An 18,341-nucleotide genomic window follows, 5' to 3' on the forward strand; every position below is an offset into this window, starting at 1 on the left:
CTGTCGGGACACACCTGGCAGATGGTTCTCACATGCGTGACACACTGACCCATGATCGTCACGGGGCTAGATGTAAAAGTACAATTTGCATCCACAGGAACCCCCCTGACCCACAATAATGGACGTAAAGTAAAATAATGGACGTAAAATAATGGACGTAAATAACACACAAGACCATCCATTCCCAAACATCGCTTGATCTAAGCTGTCCACTTCGTCCACATGCATCATCAAGACCAATCAGAACCAGTTACTTAGGCACCTTACACGTACCTTCAGCCAAGTCCTCACTCAAGAAACGTGCATTCTCGACTGCCAGCCCCCTCCATTGGAATGCCCTCCCCACGGACATTCGTCTTGAAACCTGTACTCGAACATTCAAAAAGAAACTCAAAACCTGGCTCTTTACAAAAGCCTTCACTTAAAGTTTTCGCTCAGAGCCACGTCCCAGAACTAGACTCATTCACGCATTTCATAATCACGTTAACCAGATGTCTGATGCCGCAACTCTTAATTGTATTTCTTGGTCTCATATTCCCAATCGTTAAATTTACAGCATGCTACACCAATACCTTTTAAGTCAGATGTAACCTCAGCTTTGAAGTCTACAAACTTTGAAGATGTAACCGTTAGTTCTTGTAGATTTAAACATTATTCTGAAGATGTAAACTTAGATTTTGAAGACTTTAATCTGTAAGCATTTGTATTTATTGTAAGAATTTGTATTTATTATTTAGCTATTTACCCACTTAGTTTGTGGGTACTTGCCAGGTTCTTATGGCCTGGATTGGCCACTGTTGGAAACAGGATGCTGGGCTTGATGGACCCTTGGTCTGACCCAGTATGGCATTTTCTTATGTTCTTATGTTCTTATGTTACCACTTGGTCCTGTTCTCTCCTTTACCTCAAGTTCTAAGTTCCTACAAAGTTAGCCTTGTTATTTTATACCCACTTGTTTGATGTAATTTTCCAATATTGGTTCTGTGTAAACCGAAGTGGTATGTACTAGTACATGAACTCCGGTATATAAAAGCCTTTAAATAAATAAATAAATAAATAAATAAATAAAGCAGAATTATGACATTCCCCATACAACTCACCCTACAAAAAGATATTCTGGTTCTGGTGTCATCTCAGTAACAGCAACTCAAACTCCTTCTATTTCCAGGCTCAATAGCCCTACTTATGAAAAGACAACAGTTTACCACCAATGCATGTCCTCTTGAGAAAACACAACAAATAAGACTGATAAAACGCTTACATGCTAGTAAAATATCTCGGTAACAGACTCAGAACCGACCTAACATACTCCCAGGATCTGTAGTAATGCACATAAACTAATCCGCACACAGTTACACCTGTATTATGGAACACACTCAAACAGGAGCAACCCTATCTATGAAAAGGCAACACTACAAATATTAAATCAGGCCCTAAAAACCAATACACCTCTTATTAGGAAAACAGAACTAGCAAGCAGCTATAGATCCCCACACAGAAATAATTGTAAAACTATACTAATAGGCAGAATAAATGTTTCACATCAACTATGAACAGAATAACATCCAACAATTAAAAACTCATAAAAACTATTAAAAATTCTCCAAACACCAATAAAATATTTAAAAAAAAGCAGACACATCACATAATATTAAATAATTAAAATGGCAGTCAATCAAGAAAAATAAACTTAAAAAGCCACCTTTACTTACCCCCTCCAGCAGCTCTCCTACTCCTCTTCCATGCAGGCTGTAGCACACACCAGAAGCAGCAGTAGTGGCTAAGCTCTATACTCATGGTCCTCTTCCTTAGGGCCCATGTCTCTCACACACACACCATACCAGTCATGCCCCCATGACCAGTTTCTGTCTCTCACACACCAATCATCTCCCAGTCTTTGACAAACACACCAGTCACCTTCCTGAACAGTTTCTCTCATGCCATACACACACACAGGCTTCCCACTCCCGTGTTCCACTTACATATATGGGCTTCTCACTCTCATAATCACTTTCTCTTTCTCACACACACTCACCAGTCTCTCACTCCCATGCTTGTTCTCTCCACATGCTCAGGCTTCTCATTCCCATAATCACTTTCTCTCTCACACACACACACACCAGTCACGTGACCTCTCTCATGCACACATACACGCGCTCACACACACACACAGGCTTCCTACTCCCTTGTTCTCTTTCAGATATACAGGCTTCTCACTCCCATGCTGTGTCTCACACACACACAGGTTTCTCACTCCCATGCTCACTCTTCACGTGCACAGGCTTCTCATTCCCATAATCACTTTCTTTCTCTCTCGCACATACACACATGCACACACACCAGTCACCTGATCTCTCTCATGCATACACTCACACACACAGGCTTCCCACTCCCATGTTCTCTTTCAGATATGCAGGCTTCTCACTCCCATGCTGTCTCGCACACACCCAGGTTTCTCACTCTCATGCTCACTCTTCACATGCACAGGCTTCTCATTCCCATAATCACTTTCTCTCTCTCTCTCTCACACACACACACCCCAGTCACCTGATCTCTCTCATGCATACACACACACACACACACAGGCTTCCCACTTCCATGTTCTGTCTTACATATACAGGCTTCTCCCTCCCATGCTGTGTCTCACACACATCCAGGTTCTCACTCCCATGCTCACTCTCTTCACATGCACAGGCTTCTCATTCCCATAATCACTTTCTCTCTGTTACACACACACACACACACACACACCCACACCAGTCTCTCTCTCATTTCCATGCTCGCTCTCCATGTGCACAGGCTTCTCAGTCCCTGAATCACATTTTCTCTCTCTCACATTCACATACACACCAGTCACACTGTCACCTTACCAACCAGTCTCTCTCTCATACATACACACACACACACAGGCTTCCCACTCCCATGCTCTCTCTCACATAATCAGGCTTCTCACTCCCATGCTTTCTTTCACATACCCAGATTTCTCACGTCCATGCTTTTTCTCTCTCACACACACACACACACACACATCACATCCCTGACTGTCTCACACTCTCACCTACACATCAGTCATCTCCTTGAGCAGTCACTTTCATTGTCTCTCACATATACACATACATCAGCTCTCTGACCAGTTTCTCTCAATCACACACATGCTCTCGATCAAATACATTCTCTCACTTACACACTGGCTGGCTGGCTGCTTCTCTCTCTCTCACTCACTTCCTCTCTTCCCCCCCCCCCCCCCCCCAGCACAAATGGTAGCTGCAGCAGCTGCCTCCTCCAGCCCCCACAGGCCAAGAAGGAAGAATTCCATCGACCGCGGGAGGCTCATGCTGCTGTCTCCTTTCCCGATTACCGGCTGCTTCAATTGCTCGGGGGCCGATGCTGCAGCGGCCGTTGCTACTTTATCACGCGGCACGGCTCTTTGTTCTTCCCGCGCACTGCGTATCACTTCCTGTCCGGGGGGGGGGGGGAATGCAGGCGCGGGAAGAAGAAAAGGCCAGCCACGGGTGCCACAGCTTCTTTTAGCACTGCTGCCGTTCCCACTGGGCTTGAACGTGCCAATAGCCCGGCGGCAACGGCAGCAGGGAAGAAAGAGCAGCGGGAGAGGCCGGGAGCACGCGACACACCCAGCCGGTGCTTGGCGACAGACTGGTGTGTCGCGACACACCAGTTGAGAACCGCTGTGTTAGAGAGTACGTGAATATGAGAGAGATGAGAAAGTTTGTGCATCCTCAACCCTTCCCAACATATCCATGATAATCTTGGGGTGAATGGAAACCAAAGATTCCCATGTATGTTTGATGGGTCTGCTGTTTTGAAATATTTTATTGGTGTTTGGGAAATTTTTTAAATGATTTCACGTTTTAAATTATTGGATGTTTTGTCACCTGTTTTGAAATATTTATTCTTATGATTAGTATGTTTTTTCTATTTTGATTGATATTTTATACAGTATTTCTTGATATTTGATGTTTTATGAGACTGGTAATGTTTTAGTTTTTTCATTGTTGTACCCGGCCACGCGTTGGTTAAATGGAAAAGAAAGAAAAGAGAGAGCGCACGTTTCTAATATATTTAAGCGAGCTGTTCTCTGTTCAGCTCTTTGCACTTTGGCTGCTGCAGGCTGCAGCTGCTGGTGATCTCTTCACAGCTGCTTTCTACTGCATTTGCTCTGCTCCGGCCGTCCCAACTCCCTCCCCCCCCTTCCCCGGCGGTGGACGGACTGGCTCGGCAACTCTTCTACTCTTTCCTCCTCCTGTGTGTAACTGTCCGGCAGTCCCTACTCCCTCCCCCCTTCTCCAGCGGCGGAGGAACGGGCTGAGCCGTTTCTCAGAGCGGCGACTCGTTTGCCCTTTCCTCCTCCCCTCTGTGACACCCAGCACGTAGCGCAGAGCTCTATGGTCTGCACATGCGCGGTAGAGCTGCTCTCTACTGCGCATTTGCGGTCAGTCGGTCAGAGCCCATTTATATTGTAGATAGCGTGTGTTGCTTTTACATCCAACAGATGGCACTGTTTTTGCACAAAAGCATGTTTTTACCTGTCACAGGTGTGACATCTATATAATATAGGTATATAAAAACACGCACGTATTTGAATGCAACGTTGTGTCAAAATTTCAAAGCAATCGGTGAAGAACTTGCGGAGATTTAAGATTTTGAACAAACGAACATTTACATTTTTATTTATATAGAGATTTGGTGAAAGTCTCTCTATGCTCTGCATGGATGACCAAGGTAAGCTATTTGGCTAGCATGTAGTTTCTGTGTAGTTAGCTATAGCAACTTAATTTATTCAGTTTTCCCAATAGGAGGTTTATTGGGTTTTTTGGGTGTGGTATAATATTTGCATTGTTGCCTTTTCATATGAATGGTTGTTACTCTTTCAGTGCTGGTAGTTGGGACTGTTTTGATATAGGAGTTTCACTATATTGTAATTGCAGTTCAGTTTACTTATGGGTTTCTGGGGCTTATTTTAACAAGTGTTGGGTGTGGGCTTGGCCCTCAGAAAACCCATGAGTAAACTGAACTACAATTACAATAGAGTAAACCTCCCATATCAAAACAGTTGGAGGAGATGGCGATGTAAGTTCTCTGTCTAAGAACGATTTATAAATTACACAATTGTTTTTTGATGAATATTTGACCATAAATGCAAGAATGAAAAATAACCCAGAAAAGGAAAAAGAAGGAGATAATGCCCCTGTACAGGTCATTAGTGAGGCTTCACCTGGAGTACTGTATTTAGTTTTGGATGCTGTATCTCAATAAATTATAGAGATAGGTTAGAAATGGTGCAGAGGAAGACAATAAAAATGGTTGCATTAAAAGCCATATAAGATGAGACTGTAGGACCTAAATATGTCTACTCTAGAGAAGAGGAGACACAGGTAGATACGATACAGACTTTTAAATACACGAAAGGTATTAATAATGCACAAGAATCAAATTTTATCCAGTGGAAAGGAAGTTGTAGAACTAAGGCTCATGATATAATACTCCAGACTCAGGTACAATGTCAGGAAATAATTTTTCCCAGAAAGGATGGTGGATGCCTGGAATGCCTTCCCAGAAGAGGTGGTGAAAATGGCAATGGTATTCAAAAGGAAGTGAGAAAACTGAGGCTCCCTAGTGGCTAGAGGATGAAAATAAAGACCTGGGTTAACCTATGGCAACATTTAGTGAAATATGTTTGTTTATTTTTTATTTATTTATTTGAGTTTTTCTATACCGGCATTCACGGAGGTTCGTATCATGTCGGTTTACATAAAACGAGGGGTGATCAATACATTATAAATGTGCATAAATATAACATGAGAGTATACATTATGTTTGCATGGTGATAACCTGTATGGAGCATCAGTTACAACTGGCCAGTGTTGCATTCAAAGGATCCATCTAGGCATATCTTAGTTAACTTAAGGTTTAGACATGAGACTGATACATTCAATGTAGTTTAATCACATTCACCTAAAATAGCTATAGGGCAGAGGCAGTCTGCTATTGTGGCATCTATGGCCAGGGCAAATCCTCGTGCACCACAAGAAAGAATAAATAACTAAAGCTGGAAAGAGGAAGTCTGGCTATCACTTTCTTTTATGGCTGGAATGGGGCCTTGTTATCCAAAGGATGACCTGTAGAGCGGTAGTTGCAACCCTAAGAACTATGCAGGGTAGCCTAGATAGACCATTTTAGTCTTTATCAACCATCATTTACTATGTGAGTCATTAGAATCACAAAAAAAAAGTGAAAAAAGAAATAAGGCAGAATACAAAAAAAATCAAAGGACATAAAAAATAAGAACTCTCTCTCCACTGACTTGTACAAGTTTCGATCTGAGGTGTATCTGTTTCAAAAAGAAGGAGAAAACACTTCGCTGTACATCTGCGTTCTCTGTCCACATGAAATATTTTTCAAGGGGGAAGAAAAACATCCTTATTCTGTTTCATCTCCATGCAAGATGCACTTTTTAGATGAGACAAAAAGCAGTTGCTTAAATTTAGCACCAGCTCAGGGCAAATAACCTTTTACAACTCTTGTACCACCATTTTAGTAATCTGCTGCTGATGCTAATCCAAATGCAACATATTTTCAAAATGCTTATTTTCTAAATGCATATTTTCAATTGTTATATGCTTCCCTACTTCAATAGGATGTCCATTCTTATTTTGCTGAGTTATGTTATATGAAATGTATATCACTTCTATCATTGGCTCCCTGTTCAATCCCACATTAAATGTAAGATTCTGGTTTTATTTCATAAGGCTTTGAGCAGTGGCAACCCAGAGGTGTTTAGTATGGTACTTAAGCTTCTTGGCCCTCCTGGGCCTTATGGTCAGTGGGCTTAAATCTTTTAGACATACTTTCTGATAAACTGGCACATCAATGTGAAACACAGGAGGGGATCTTTTCAATTGTGGGCTCTTCTCTGTGGGATAAAATGGAGAATTTACAAATGGAAGCTTCTCTAGCAGTTTTTGAAAAACAACTAAAAGCTCTTTTGTAGTCACAAGCTTTTGGTTCTTGATCCTGTCTTCTGAAACTGTTGACCGCTGGTTTAAAAGCCTTCTGGGAGTGGTATTAACATTTATGTCAACTATTGTCCCTGTTTGGCACTCATGTATGTGTGTTTCCATTAATTGTAGTGGTTTACAAATGTTGAAAGGCCGATATTGAAAGCATGTTTAGCACCACTTAGCCGGATAAGTATAGTTTATCCAGCTAAGTAGCAGCCACTGAATAACTAGCTATGCTCAGCAAGCACCACTTAGCCAGATAAGTCAATTATCTAGATAAGATGATAACCAGATAGTCAGGCAGTGGACGGCACTACTTTATCTGGTTAACTTAACTGGATAAGTAGGTATGTTCACTTTTATCTGGTTAACTTAATTGGATAAGTTAGACCTGCTATAGAGCTGGCACTCAGTTATGCATGTTTCCATTAATTGCAGTGGTTTTCAAATGCGAGAGCAATATTCAAAGTGGGGCAGATTTTAAAACTTATGCACAGGCGTAGATTAGTTCGCGCAACCCGGCATGAACAAATCTATGCCCGATTTTATAACATGCGTGCACCTTGCGCGCACAGAGTTCGAGGAGAGCCCCGATGGCTGTCCCCGTATCCTCCAAGGCCGCTCCGAAATTGCAGGGAATGGGGACAGCCTTGGAGGGAACTTTTTTTCCAGCCTCCCCTCCTTCCCATCCCTTCCCCTATCTAACCCACCCCCCAGCCCTACCTAAATCCCCCCTTACCTTATTTTATTTCTTACGTTTCTTGCGCGCGCTGGCACGCTGCTGGAGCGCGAACCCCCGGCATGGCCGGAACGGAGGAGGGCTTGGAACACGCCCCCAGACCTGTCCCCGGACCCGCCTCCAGACTGCCCACTTTTGAAAGCCCCAGGACTTTCGTGCAGCCCAGGGTTTGCGCGTGCTGCCGAGCCTATGCAAAATAGGCTTGGTGCGCGCAGGGGCATATTTTCTCAGGTTACGAGCGTATGTTACGTGCGTGGCCTTTGAAAATCTGCCCCAATGTGTTTAGTGCTACGTAGCTGGATAAGTATAGCTTATGTGACTGAGTAGCGACTTTTATACTGATATTCAGTGGCATATCCATGCTGCTGAATATCCCTTGTAACTTAGAAGGATAAGTGATATCTGGCTAAGTTACATACACCGATAGATTTAAATATTGGGTCCTATGGTTTTTAATATGTTTGAGTATGTTTTTTAGTGCACTGTTATGTATTTTATTGTTTTGTGATTGATTGGGTTTATGATTATAGTATAATTGTACTCTACTTAGAACCTTGGATAATTCAGATGATAATATTTCAATAAATAAATCAATTTTGTAGTTTCACTAATCAGTAATAGGTAACAGCACTGGAGTGTATTCTATAGGAATTTAAGCAACAGTATACTTGTTTCTTTTTATTTTAGAGTGAAGACGATGAAAACCAGATACAAATGGCTGGGGATGATATAGATTTACCAGAAGACCTTCAGAAAATGGTAGCAGATGATCAGTTAGAGGAAGAAGAGAAGGACTCATTCCTAGGCCATCTTCAAGATATTCAGAATATGAGTGTGGACACATTAAAAGAGAAAGCACAAGCCACATTCATTTCAATAAAGCAGACAGCTGAAGAGAAATGTTCTGTAATGTAAAAGATGAGGCATGTTTGTGGCTTTTATGAATAAAGTGTGCATAACTGCCATACTGTATGACAAATAAATATTGTGCAGACAGTATTTAACTTGCAAGACCCAATCCCAATACCCACAACCATACCACAGTATCATTCTTGAATGATCCATTACAAAATTATCATACTGAACAGAACTGGCCACTAAGGAGTTATGCAATGCTAATGCTCTCATACAGGCTGTCTAGGGGACAATTTATGCATGCCAAGATGTATATATTTGATCTACCAGTAAACCAGAAAATGTTTTTATAAACATGAAAATACAATCCAGGTCTGGGCTCAGTTTCTAAGTTTTTTTCTTACAGACACAGAATATGAAAAAAACCTTAGTAAATCAGGCCTATGTTTGGTTGCCGTACAGATATATTTTATGTTTAGCAAAATCAATTATTCTTGTACTGACAAACAGCCAATAAAAATATAATGCAGTTATAATGTTAGTCCACTCACATACATAAAATAAAGGCTAGCAAGCAAATTGTAGTTTACAGACTAGATTATAATCCAAGTAACAGTTTATTTGCATATTCCAATAACATCATCCCTCACTTATTTTTACTGACTTCCTGAAGAGAGAATAGCTCTTGAAAGCTAGTAACACGTATTAATTTTTTTTAGATTTAATTACTCATCTTACCAAATCAAAATGAGTTACGATCAGGAACAGAAGGAATTTTCCTGCCCCAAACCAACTAGCACTATTGAACAATAACTAGCGTTATCTATCCATTATCTTAATATTACATCACTTCAAGGATAATGTCATTGACTGTTCAATTTGTAAACTAAATGAAGGTAATTTTCAAAAGGACTTCTGCAGGTAAAGCAATGTTTTAGGCACAGAAATTGCCCGCTCTATATGCAGGTAAACTTACATGTGTAGGTCATATATGCATGTAAGTTTATTCGGACTGTATGAAGGCGCTTCTGGGGGAAGGGTTCTGGATGAGTTTGGACTTGCATGCATACTTTTGGATTTCTAAAAGGCTGCATAGACATTTTCAAGAAATAATTCTACACATTTATCAGGTGTAAGTACGTGCAAGTAGGTTCGGTAGCATAATTTTCCAAACAGGCTTATAGAGAAGCTTAAGTCCACTTTGAAGATTGGTGTAATTTATGCATGTATTTTCTAGCTAACTTTATTTATTAAGTTTATATTCTGCTGATCTACTATTCTCAGTGAATTAGATCAACACGTACACAGTTAAAACATGATAAAGCAAAACAGTATAAGCAATATAAAACAAATAAATGCAACAGAAAAAATTCATACTAGCATAACATTAGCAACAGAAAACCAATAGAGAGTTCACAACAAGCAGAAGATGCTATCTAGTGTATGCCATAGAGAACAAATATGTTTTCAGCCATTTCTTAAAACAAAATAAGTCTGACTGCACCCTAATGAGGTAAGTTATTCCACAGACTAGGGTCAGCAGCAGAAAACATTCTATTTTGGGGACATAGCAAAGTTAATGGTTTTATGAGATGGTATCTCCAAGAGATTTAAGTGCAACGCCCATTCAGGGTGATACTTCTGAAAAGCAGAATCAATATTTTGTGAAGCAAGGTTAAGAATGGCTTTTAACACTAGGCATAACACTTTAAAGTGAACGCGATTAGCCACAGGAAGACAATGTAAAGTAACCAAAACTGAAGAAATGTACCCACAAAGGGCTGATTTTAATAGCCTGGTGTGCACAAATCCTGGGAGATACGCGCGTGGCCTGGCTGAGCTAGTGCCGAGCGCGTGTTCAAGCTGCCTGGCCACGCATGTATCTCCTGGTATATGCGGAAGTGCTGGGCTTTTAAAAAGGGGAGGGTTGGGGGCGGGCTGGGGGCCGGCCAGAACAGAGCCTTTTGGTGCTGTCCCAGTTAAGCTAGTGCTGGCCAGCCGGTGCACAACTTACTTCTGCTTGGAGGAGCAGGTAAGTTGTAAAACAAAAAAATGTAAGGTAGGTAGGTGGGGTTTAAAAGATTGGGGAAGAAAGGGGAAAAGGGAAGAAGGATAAGTAGAGGGTTAAGGAAGTTCCCTCCCAGTCTGCTCCAATAAAGGAGAGAGAATTGGGGAAAGGGCCAATTGCGTCAGCACGCGTGTAAAAAAAAAAAAAAATCCCCCCCCCCCCTTGTGGATGTGAGTCGGCACCTGCGTGCACATGCGTGCGCCATATAAAATCGAGCACTCATTTTCTGCATGGGTAGCCAATTTTATAACATGCACACATCGCTGCATGCATGTTATAAAATGTGCGCGTACATGAAAATTTACCCGAAATTGGGGTACCTGTCACTAGGCACACTAGCAAATTTTGGATTAATTGTAAAGATTTAACAGAAGGTGCAGGTAAACCTAGGTAGAAAGAATTACAATAATCCAAAGATGAGAGAACCAAAGCTTGTGCAACACTAAGAAAATCAGAAGAGCAAAGAAAGGGCTTCACATAGCAAAGCATATGCATTTTGGAAAAGGGAGATTTGATTAAGGAATTAATATGTTGCTGAAGTGTGAGAAAGGAATCCACAATTACACCTAGATTCTGAGCATATGAGGAAATCAAGATAGTCTGGCCCTCTAAGCTGAATGATAGAGGAAAGTCAGCCACCTCAGACCTATCCATGAGCAGGATTTCAGTTTTTTTGATGTTCAGGGCTAACCTACTTAAAGAGAACCAATTACTGATTTCAGTCATACAGTTTGAGAGCTTAACAAAGGCAACTACAAGGGTAGATGTTATAGGGAAGAAGAACTGTATGTCATTAGCATACATACCGAATGATACCATACTTTCTGAGTACAATGCAGAGGGGTGATAGATAAATATTGAAGAGCATAGCAGACAGAGTTGAGCCTTGAGATACAGCAGTGGACAGGTTATGTGAATCAGACATAGATTCACCCTTCAAGAGTGAGAAGAAAAATATGATGAAAAACAAGATAGTACAGATGAAGTAATACCCAAGGAACTGAAACGTCCCAACAGGATAGAGTGATCCACCATGTCAAACATAGCAGACATGTCCAAGAGCACCAGAAGAAAATTAACATTAGAGTCAAATCCTCTCTTGATAATATTGAAAGAGGATAACAGAAGAGTCTCAGTGTCATGATGGACCTGGAACCTGAATTGGCATGTATCTAAGAGGTTGTAGCTGCTCAACATAATCTTGAAGCTGGTTTAGGACTATTTTTTTCATAATCTTTGCCAAATGTGGTGATTTGGAATAGGATGATAATTGGACAACTCAGCTGGATTTAAAAATGGGTTCTTCAAAATAGGGCAGATCATAGTCGATTTTAAAGTAAGAGGAACATAACCTTCATTAAAGAAAGCATTAACCAGGGTAACTAAAAACCAGTAATCTTAGTGCATAGAACTTTAATTAGCTCTGTCGAACAGGAATCAAAGATACAATAAGAATCCTTAATTTTATTAAAAATAGATTCCACTTCCAGTCTAGTAGTAGGAGAGAAAAATAACAGTAATCAATGACAAATTAGGCTCAGGTAATGATGCAACTATCAAAGAGGATTTTTTTAGGAAACCGATGCAACCTACTCAGAAGACTCATAGGTCCCTGTAAGATAATTCGAGGTAGGGGCCTCAAAGAGTGAATGCACAATTTTAAATATCTCATGAAACTGTGAGACAGCTTTGCTAATTTGGGTTACATAAGAACATAAGAAATGCCATACTGGGTCAGACTGAGGGTCCGTCAAGCCCAGTGTCCTGTTTCCAATCCAAGTCACAAGAACCTGGCAAGTACCCAAACATTAGATAGATCCAGTCCCTCTTTGCTTGATCTGTAGCCACTCTGTAAGTGAAAAGGGTTTCATGGGATGCTGAACGAGAATCAGCACATTTTGTTGTATGCCACCAGCGTTCAGCTTTCCAAACATTACTCTTTTTTACTCTCAACTTGGCAATGAACCAGGGGGGGCACAGTGCCTCCATTTAAAATATTGTGTTTTAACCAGTGCAAAGGAATCTAAAGCATCATACAATGAGATATTCCATCTATCTAACAAAGATTTTACATTAGAATCAACAAGAACTAAATGGCAAGAAATCCTTTGGTCCCTGAGATGGTCAGGATCAATTGGTGGATGCCATGAAACCAAAAGAGAAGTGGGTTTTTTATGAAAAAGAAGATAAGGCTGTCTAATTAGGCAATTAATTAAATAATGGTTCGACCATGGCACAACGGAACAATTATATATAAATGTATCCTTGGATAACCAGTGGTGTTGAATAAAACTAAGGTCTAAGGTATGACCATGTTTATGAGTTGGCCTCTGAACAAGTTGAGACCAGCCTAAGGCTTGCATCAACACTAGGAAGTCTTTACAGATGGTAGACTCGGGAAGGGCATCAATATGGAGGTTAAAATCACCTAAAATGATCATGTTTTTAGGTCAACCTTGTTGTCCAATAAGCAATCAATAAACATAAATAGGTTAGCAGCCAACGAACCTGGAGGGCAATAGACTAAGCGGAGGTTCCAATTCAATGCAGACACAAAGAAGAGTGTCTCAGTAAGAATAATATCCTCAATGGGGACCAAAGCCAACTGATGGAAAATTTTAGCAACAATCAGAAGGCCACCACCTTTTTTGACTCTTCAGGATATTGAGAAAACCTCATAATGTGGGATGTGAAACTGATTAAGTAAAACCAAATCAGACTGGAGAAGCCAAGACTCCGTGATACATATGTCATCAGAAGATTTGTCTCTAAGGAGATCCACCAATATTGAGATTTTCTTTTGAATTGCCTGAGCATTGATTAAAAAGCAATGAGAGAGTCCTCATAGGCAAAGAATCACTCTGACAATTAACGTTAATATTATTACAGGTCTGGTACAAGATTTTAGTAAAGTTACCCCCCATGGATTGTAAGTGACCATAGCGGCCTCCTCCTAAAATAACTAGGATCGGGTCACCCACAGGAGGAGCACCTACCAATATTCCTAGGCCAAACAAACAGAAGCAAAAGTAGAGCCACAGAGGTAGAACAGTGAAAAACATTAAAAACACTTTTAAAACCGAATTTACCATGTATAATAGCATTGAAGCAAATAAGCCATGATGAAACACAGCATTTAAGGTGCACTCTGCCAGACGAAGGAGCACACAAAGGAGCAAGCTTCTTAGTTGTGCTCCTTTGTTCATAGCAACACAGGAAGCCATTATCTCTTATCCAAACTAACATGGAAGAGCAGCAAGGACTCTGGATTTTCATTAAGGCTAGAAAATGTAGACATTACAGAAAAACAAAGTTATAAACCTTATTTGATAAGGCCCATAAATCTTTACAATTGGCTTGCCTGAAACAAAGAGCTCAATACAGATTAGACATTGCCTAATATCTAAGTATTCCTAAGGCTATGCAGCCACATATTCCAAGATAAACTTTTCACTTCTCCAAAAATTAAAGGAGAATCCTTCAATCAAAAGCAGAGTTGGGCCCTCACCAATATGCCTGCACTCTTGCCTTTTCACCTGCTATGAAGTAAATGGAACCCAGGAACAAGCCAGCAAAGCTATTGCCAGCATCAGAGCCTGCATCATTGAGAAGCTGCCATCATCCTCGGGCTCAGCCAACCAATGGACATACCCTTGGGACCAGCACTGTCTGTACTTCCTGTTTGTGTATGAAGGCAGACAGTGACCAGAGATCCTTACATCAGCTCACAAAGATTAAGTTCCCTACACAGAAGCTGATACATCTCTTCCTGATATCCTGTGATCAGACTGTGTCTCTGACTTATCTTCTGTGACCAGCCTACAGATACCTGATTCTGAAGTCCTTGTTCCTGAGCCATGATGTTCCTATCTTCCTAGTGTAAGCAATATAAGGATATATATACATAACTGGGGGAGGAGGCTGCCTGTCCCCCCCCCCCCTTCCCTCTCTAAGGGATTCTGGCCATGCCATGGAACTTTACCACTTATTACCTTATATGCAATCCGAAAAGTCCAAGAAAGGACACCTGTTTGTCTCAGAGTCAGACTGCTTTATTTTCAGACATTTCAGGCTTAGCAGTTAGAATAAGATAAACACATGCCTCTAATGTACTCAACACAGCACAGGTTTATACTGAGAAAAGTTCTGCATAATTAGTAAACATTAACATATCAGAGGCTTCAACTTGCTTTGCATATATTAATAAATGTAATTAGCTAACTAGCTCTCATGACTGTAGAAGATTAACATCAGTTATCATCCTTATAGAGGTCCAGTTTGCAGAACCATGGGAGATGCTATGGTTCACGAAGGATGTCCCTGAGGTGGCAGCACACATTGAAGACAAGTCTCTGTTGTCCCAGCTGCAGTGCAGCATGCAGGACCTTCTTTTGTGTGGGGAGATCTTGGGCAGGCTGAAGTGGGTTTGCTGGCTGTAGGAAGGGGCAGACAGTAATGGCTCAGGTGTTGTCTTCAGGTATTAATGAGTCTCTCTCTGTTGGTTGGCGCCTTGAATCTCTTTCCACTGTTGCTTTTTTTCAGACAGGACATGAATATGCAACAGTTCATGCATGGTCCATTAGATCAAGGTTCATCACCTCAGTATCCCTATGCTGAAATTCAGGTCCATATTGTGATCAGATTTCATATTTTGCTGCACACAGTAGTGAAACGTCTGATATCTCCTATACTAACCTTGCATATAGACAGCCTTGTTGTCAATGTGGTAAGAAAACAAACTAGTTCTTAATAATGTTGTGAAAGTCGAGAATTGATTCTAAGTAATTTGGGATTAGTTAGCTGGTAGGATATGTGTATTAGTGCAATCTCTGCAAGTTGTGTTGCCATGATTTAGAAACTATAAAAGTATGTTTTGCATTACTAATACAATTAACAATAGTAAAATCAATCAATGTTTTAATAACATGGGCAAGGTGAGATGGTCAGCATTCTCTCCCACTCTCCATTCCAAAGAACAACACAGTACACAAAGTGGGAATTAACATGGCCACAGTTTATTAACAATAACATACTCGAGCTAACCAATAAAAAACAGTTGCCACACCTTCACTCCCCAGTCCATAAGCCACCACTCCTCAGTGACCCTTGCCACTTACCAGTCCTCCCTGTAACGTCCCAGCAGGAAGCACCTTCAACAAAGCTGTGACCTCACTGCAAAAACAGCCACATGTAGCAGCCCCCTCAGCTAACATGTGCCCCCACCATATCTCCTCCATGTGTGAGACTAAATCAGTTTACAATAAACCAGCTTAGGCTCAGGTTTACCATCCCACTGTGATATACCTCAAACCCCATACAAATATCTAAACTCAGAATAAGAGAGGGAGGGTGGGTAAAAAACCCAGACTGTCACCCCGCAGCACAGAGGACCTGAGGTAGGAAAATGGCTTCTCGATCCTGGCAGGAACAATTGTAAACAATAATTTCCCCCCCCCCCCCCACTACTACCCACAAAGCTTTGTGGGCAGAATCAGACCAATCAGGGCTCCCAAAAATACATTTGAAATAAAACAGAACACCAACTTCACAACCTGCCATGACCCAACCTACCCCACCCCCACAGAGGATCTGCCCCCATCCTTTACTAACATGGGAAGGCAGGATGGATGGCATTTTTTCCCACTCCTCATTCCTGCTAATCAGTTTTGGACTGATGAATACACAAACACACTTGGTCATCCAGAAAAAACACATGTTCCATTAACAAATCAAAGGAAGAGAGAAACAATTTGTTGTTGAGTATATAGTGTTATTAATTTTTTACATTTTTTTTTCTAGTTTTGTGCACAAGAATTTTCTTGTAATTGTTCTGTTTAAAAGTGAATAAATAAAGAATTTAAAAAAAATCAACAAGATTAACTTAGGAGGCACTGGAGTATAATATTTAAAAGCAGTCTCAAAAAAGATGAACTTTTAGGCTTAATGTGAATGTGGCCAAAAAGGGAGCAAGACACATTACCTGGGAAGTCTATTCCAGGCAGACCTGGCGCCACCAGGTGAGCAAACCATGTAATTGCATGGGACAGCATACCCAGTGGGGCGGCATCAGGAGCAGGGAGAGGTCCATGTTGCCACTGGTGGACCCGATCCCACTGGTGGTGGAAGAATTTTGCTTTTCTGCTGCCGGTGGATCGGGTCCACTGGCGGCAGAAAAAGCAGGAAGCAGTTTTGTACCGGGGAGGGGGCAGGGGGGCATGTTACTGGCTGCACACAGCAGGAAGCTCGGTGGGGCCATGGTGCAGTTCATCCCACCACAGCCCAAAGAAAAATTCATGTCCAGATGCCCCTCCTCCTTCCTGCCTGTGTGGCCCTGGAAGTAAAACGTTGCTGGAGCCACACGGGCAGGAAGGAGGAGGAGCGTTGACCATGCGGCAGAGGAGCAGTAGCATTTGTAGCAGGGCTGCCACAGATCCTACCTCATGGGGGCCTGAGAAGAGGAGGCCCGGTAGCAGGGCCGCTGCAGATCCCACCTCGCAGCGGCCCGAGAAAATCAGGGCTGCTGCAGAACCCATTCCGCAGAGACCTGTGTAGAGGAGGCCAAGAGGTAAGAGAGGCTGAGGCCCTGTAGTGTGTGTCTGTGTATGAGAATGAGTTGAGAGACTGTGTGTGGGATTGAGAGCCTGCATGATCAGAGAAACAGCATGTGACAGCCTCTGTGTGTGTGTGTGTATGTGTGAAACAGCATGTGAGAGCCTGTATGTTTGTGAGACAACATGTGAGAGTGAGAGCCCATGTGTTTGTGTGAGACAGCATGTGAGACAGAGAGAGCCTGTGTGTGTGTGAGATAGACAGCATGTGAAAGAGAGACAGTGTGTATTTATGTATGAAAGAAATCATTTGAGAGTAAAATCTGTGTGTGTGAGACAGCATGTGAGTGTGAGAGCCTGTGCCCATGTGTTTATCTGTGAGAAAGAAAGAGACAGCGGTTGAAAATGAGAGCCTGAATGTGTGTGTGTGTGTGTAAGAAAGAGTCAACGTGTGAGAAGGAGAACCTGAGTGTGTGTTTGAGGGAAGAAAAGAAGAAGACGAGTGGATAGAGAAGAAACAGAAAAAAAAAGACCCTGTAAAAGGAATTGGCAAAAGACCAAGAAAGGGAAGGTGGGGGAAAAAAAATCCTGTGACCAACCAATTAGAAAACTAAGATCAGATAGCAAAGCGAAAAAAAATAATTATTTTTTAATTTTTAGTAATTGGCATATGTTATCTTTGAGAATGTGCAAGAGTAACACTTTCTCTATGCCAATCTTGCGATGTACGGGATCAGCATGGAGGAACTGGAAACCCCGCAAATATTTAATACCATGGGGCCCTGTAGCTTCAGTGCAGGTAGCAACGATCGGCACCTCCCCAAAAGATGAGGGCCTGACCCTGCAGGCAGATCCCAAACAAAGAAAAGCCAGAGACGCTTGCTGGTTTGTCTGAAAGGGAGCATATGTGTGTATGAGCTTGTATGTGTGTGTGTATATAAGAAAGAGGAGAAAGTTTGTGAATCCCTCTTCCACTAATCTATGACAATCTCGGGATGGCTGGAAATCAAAGTTCCCAGGTATGAAAAGCGTGAATTTTTAAAATTCTTTTTAGGTTTTTTTTCAGGTGTTATTCGCTGTGTCTGCTGTTTTGAAATATTTTATGGTGTTTG

General features: G+C 41.6%; 1 protein-coding gene across 1 annotated transcript in view; it reads left to right on the forward strand.

Moving 5' to 3' along the window:
- The window catches only part of CPLX4 (complexin 4), a 30,638-nt gene extending 21,668 nt beyond the window's left edge, over positions 1-8,970 (forward strand). The window contains exon 3 of the mRNA XM_029579440.1: positions 8,446-8,970. Coding sequence (XP_029435300.1) covers positions 8,446-8,673 — 228 coding nt within the window. The 3' untranslated portion in view covers positions 8,674-8,970. The remainder of the gene's footprint in view (positions 1-8,445) is intronic.
- The last annotated feature ends 9,371 nt before the right edge of the window (positions 8,971-18,341 follow it).

The sequence above is a fragment of the Rhinatrema bivittatum genome, chromosome 1 (assembly GCF_901001135.1).
Source record: "Rhinatrema bivittatum chromosome 1, aRhiBiv1.1, whole genome shotgun sequence".
NCBI classification, from domain to species: Eukaryota; Metazoa; Chordata; class Amphibia; order Gymnophiona; family Rhinatrematidae; genus Rhinatrema; species Rhinatrema bivittatum.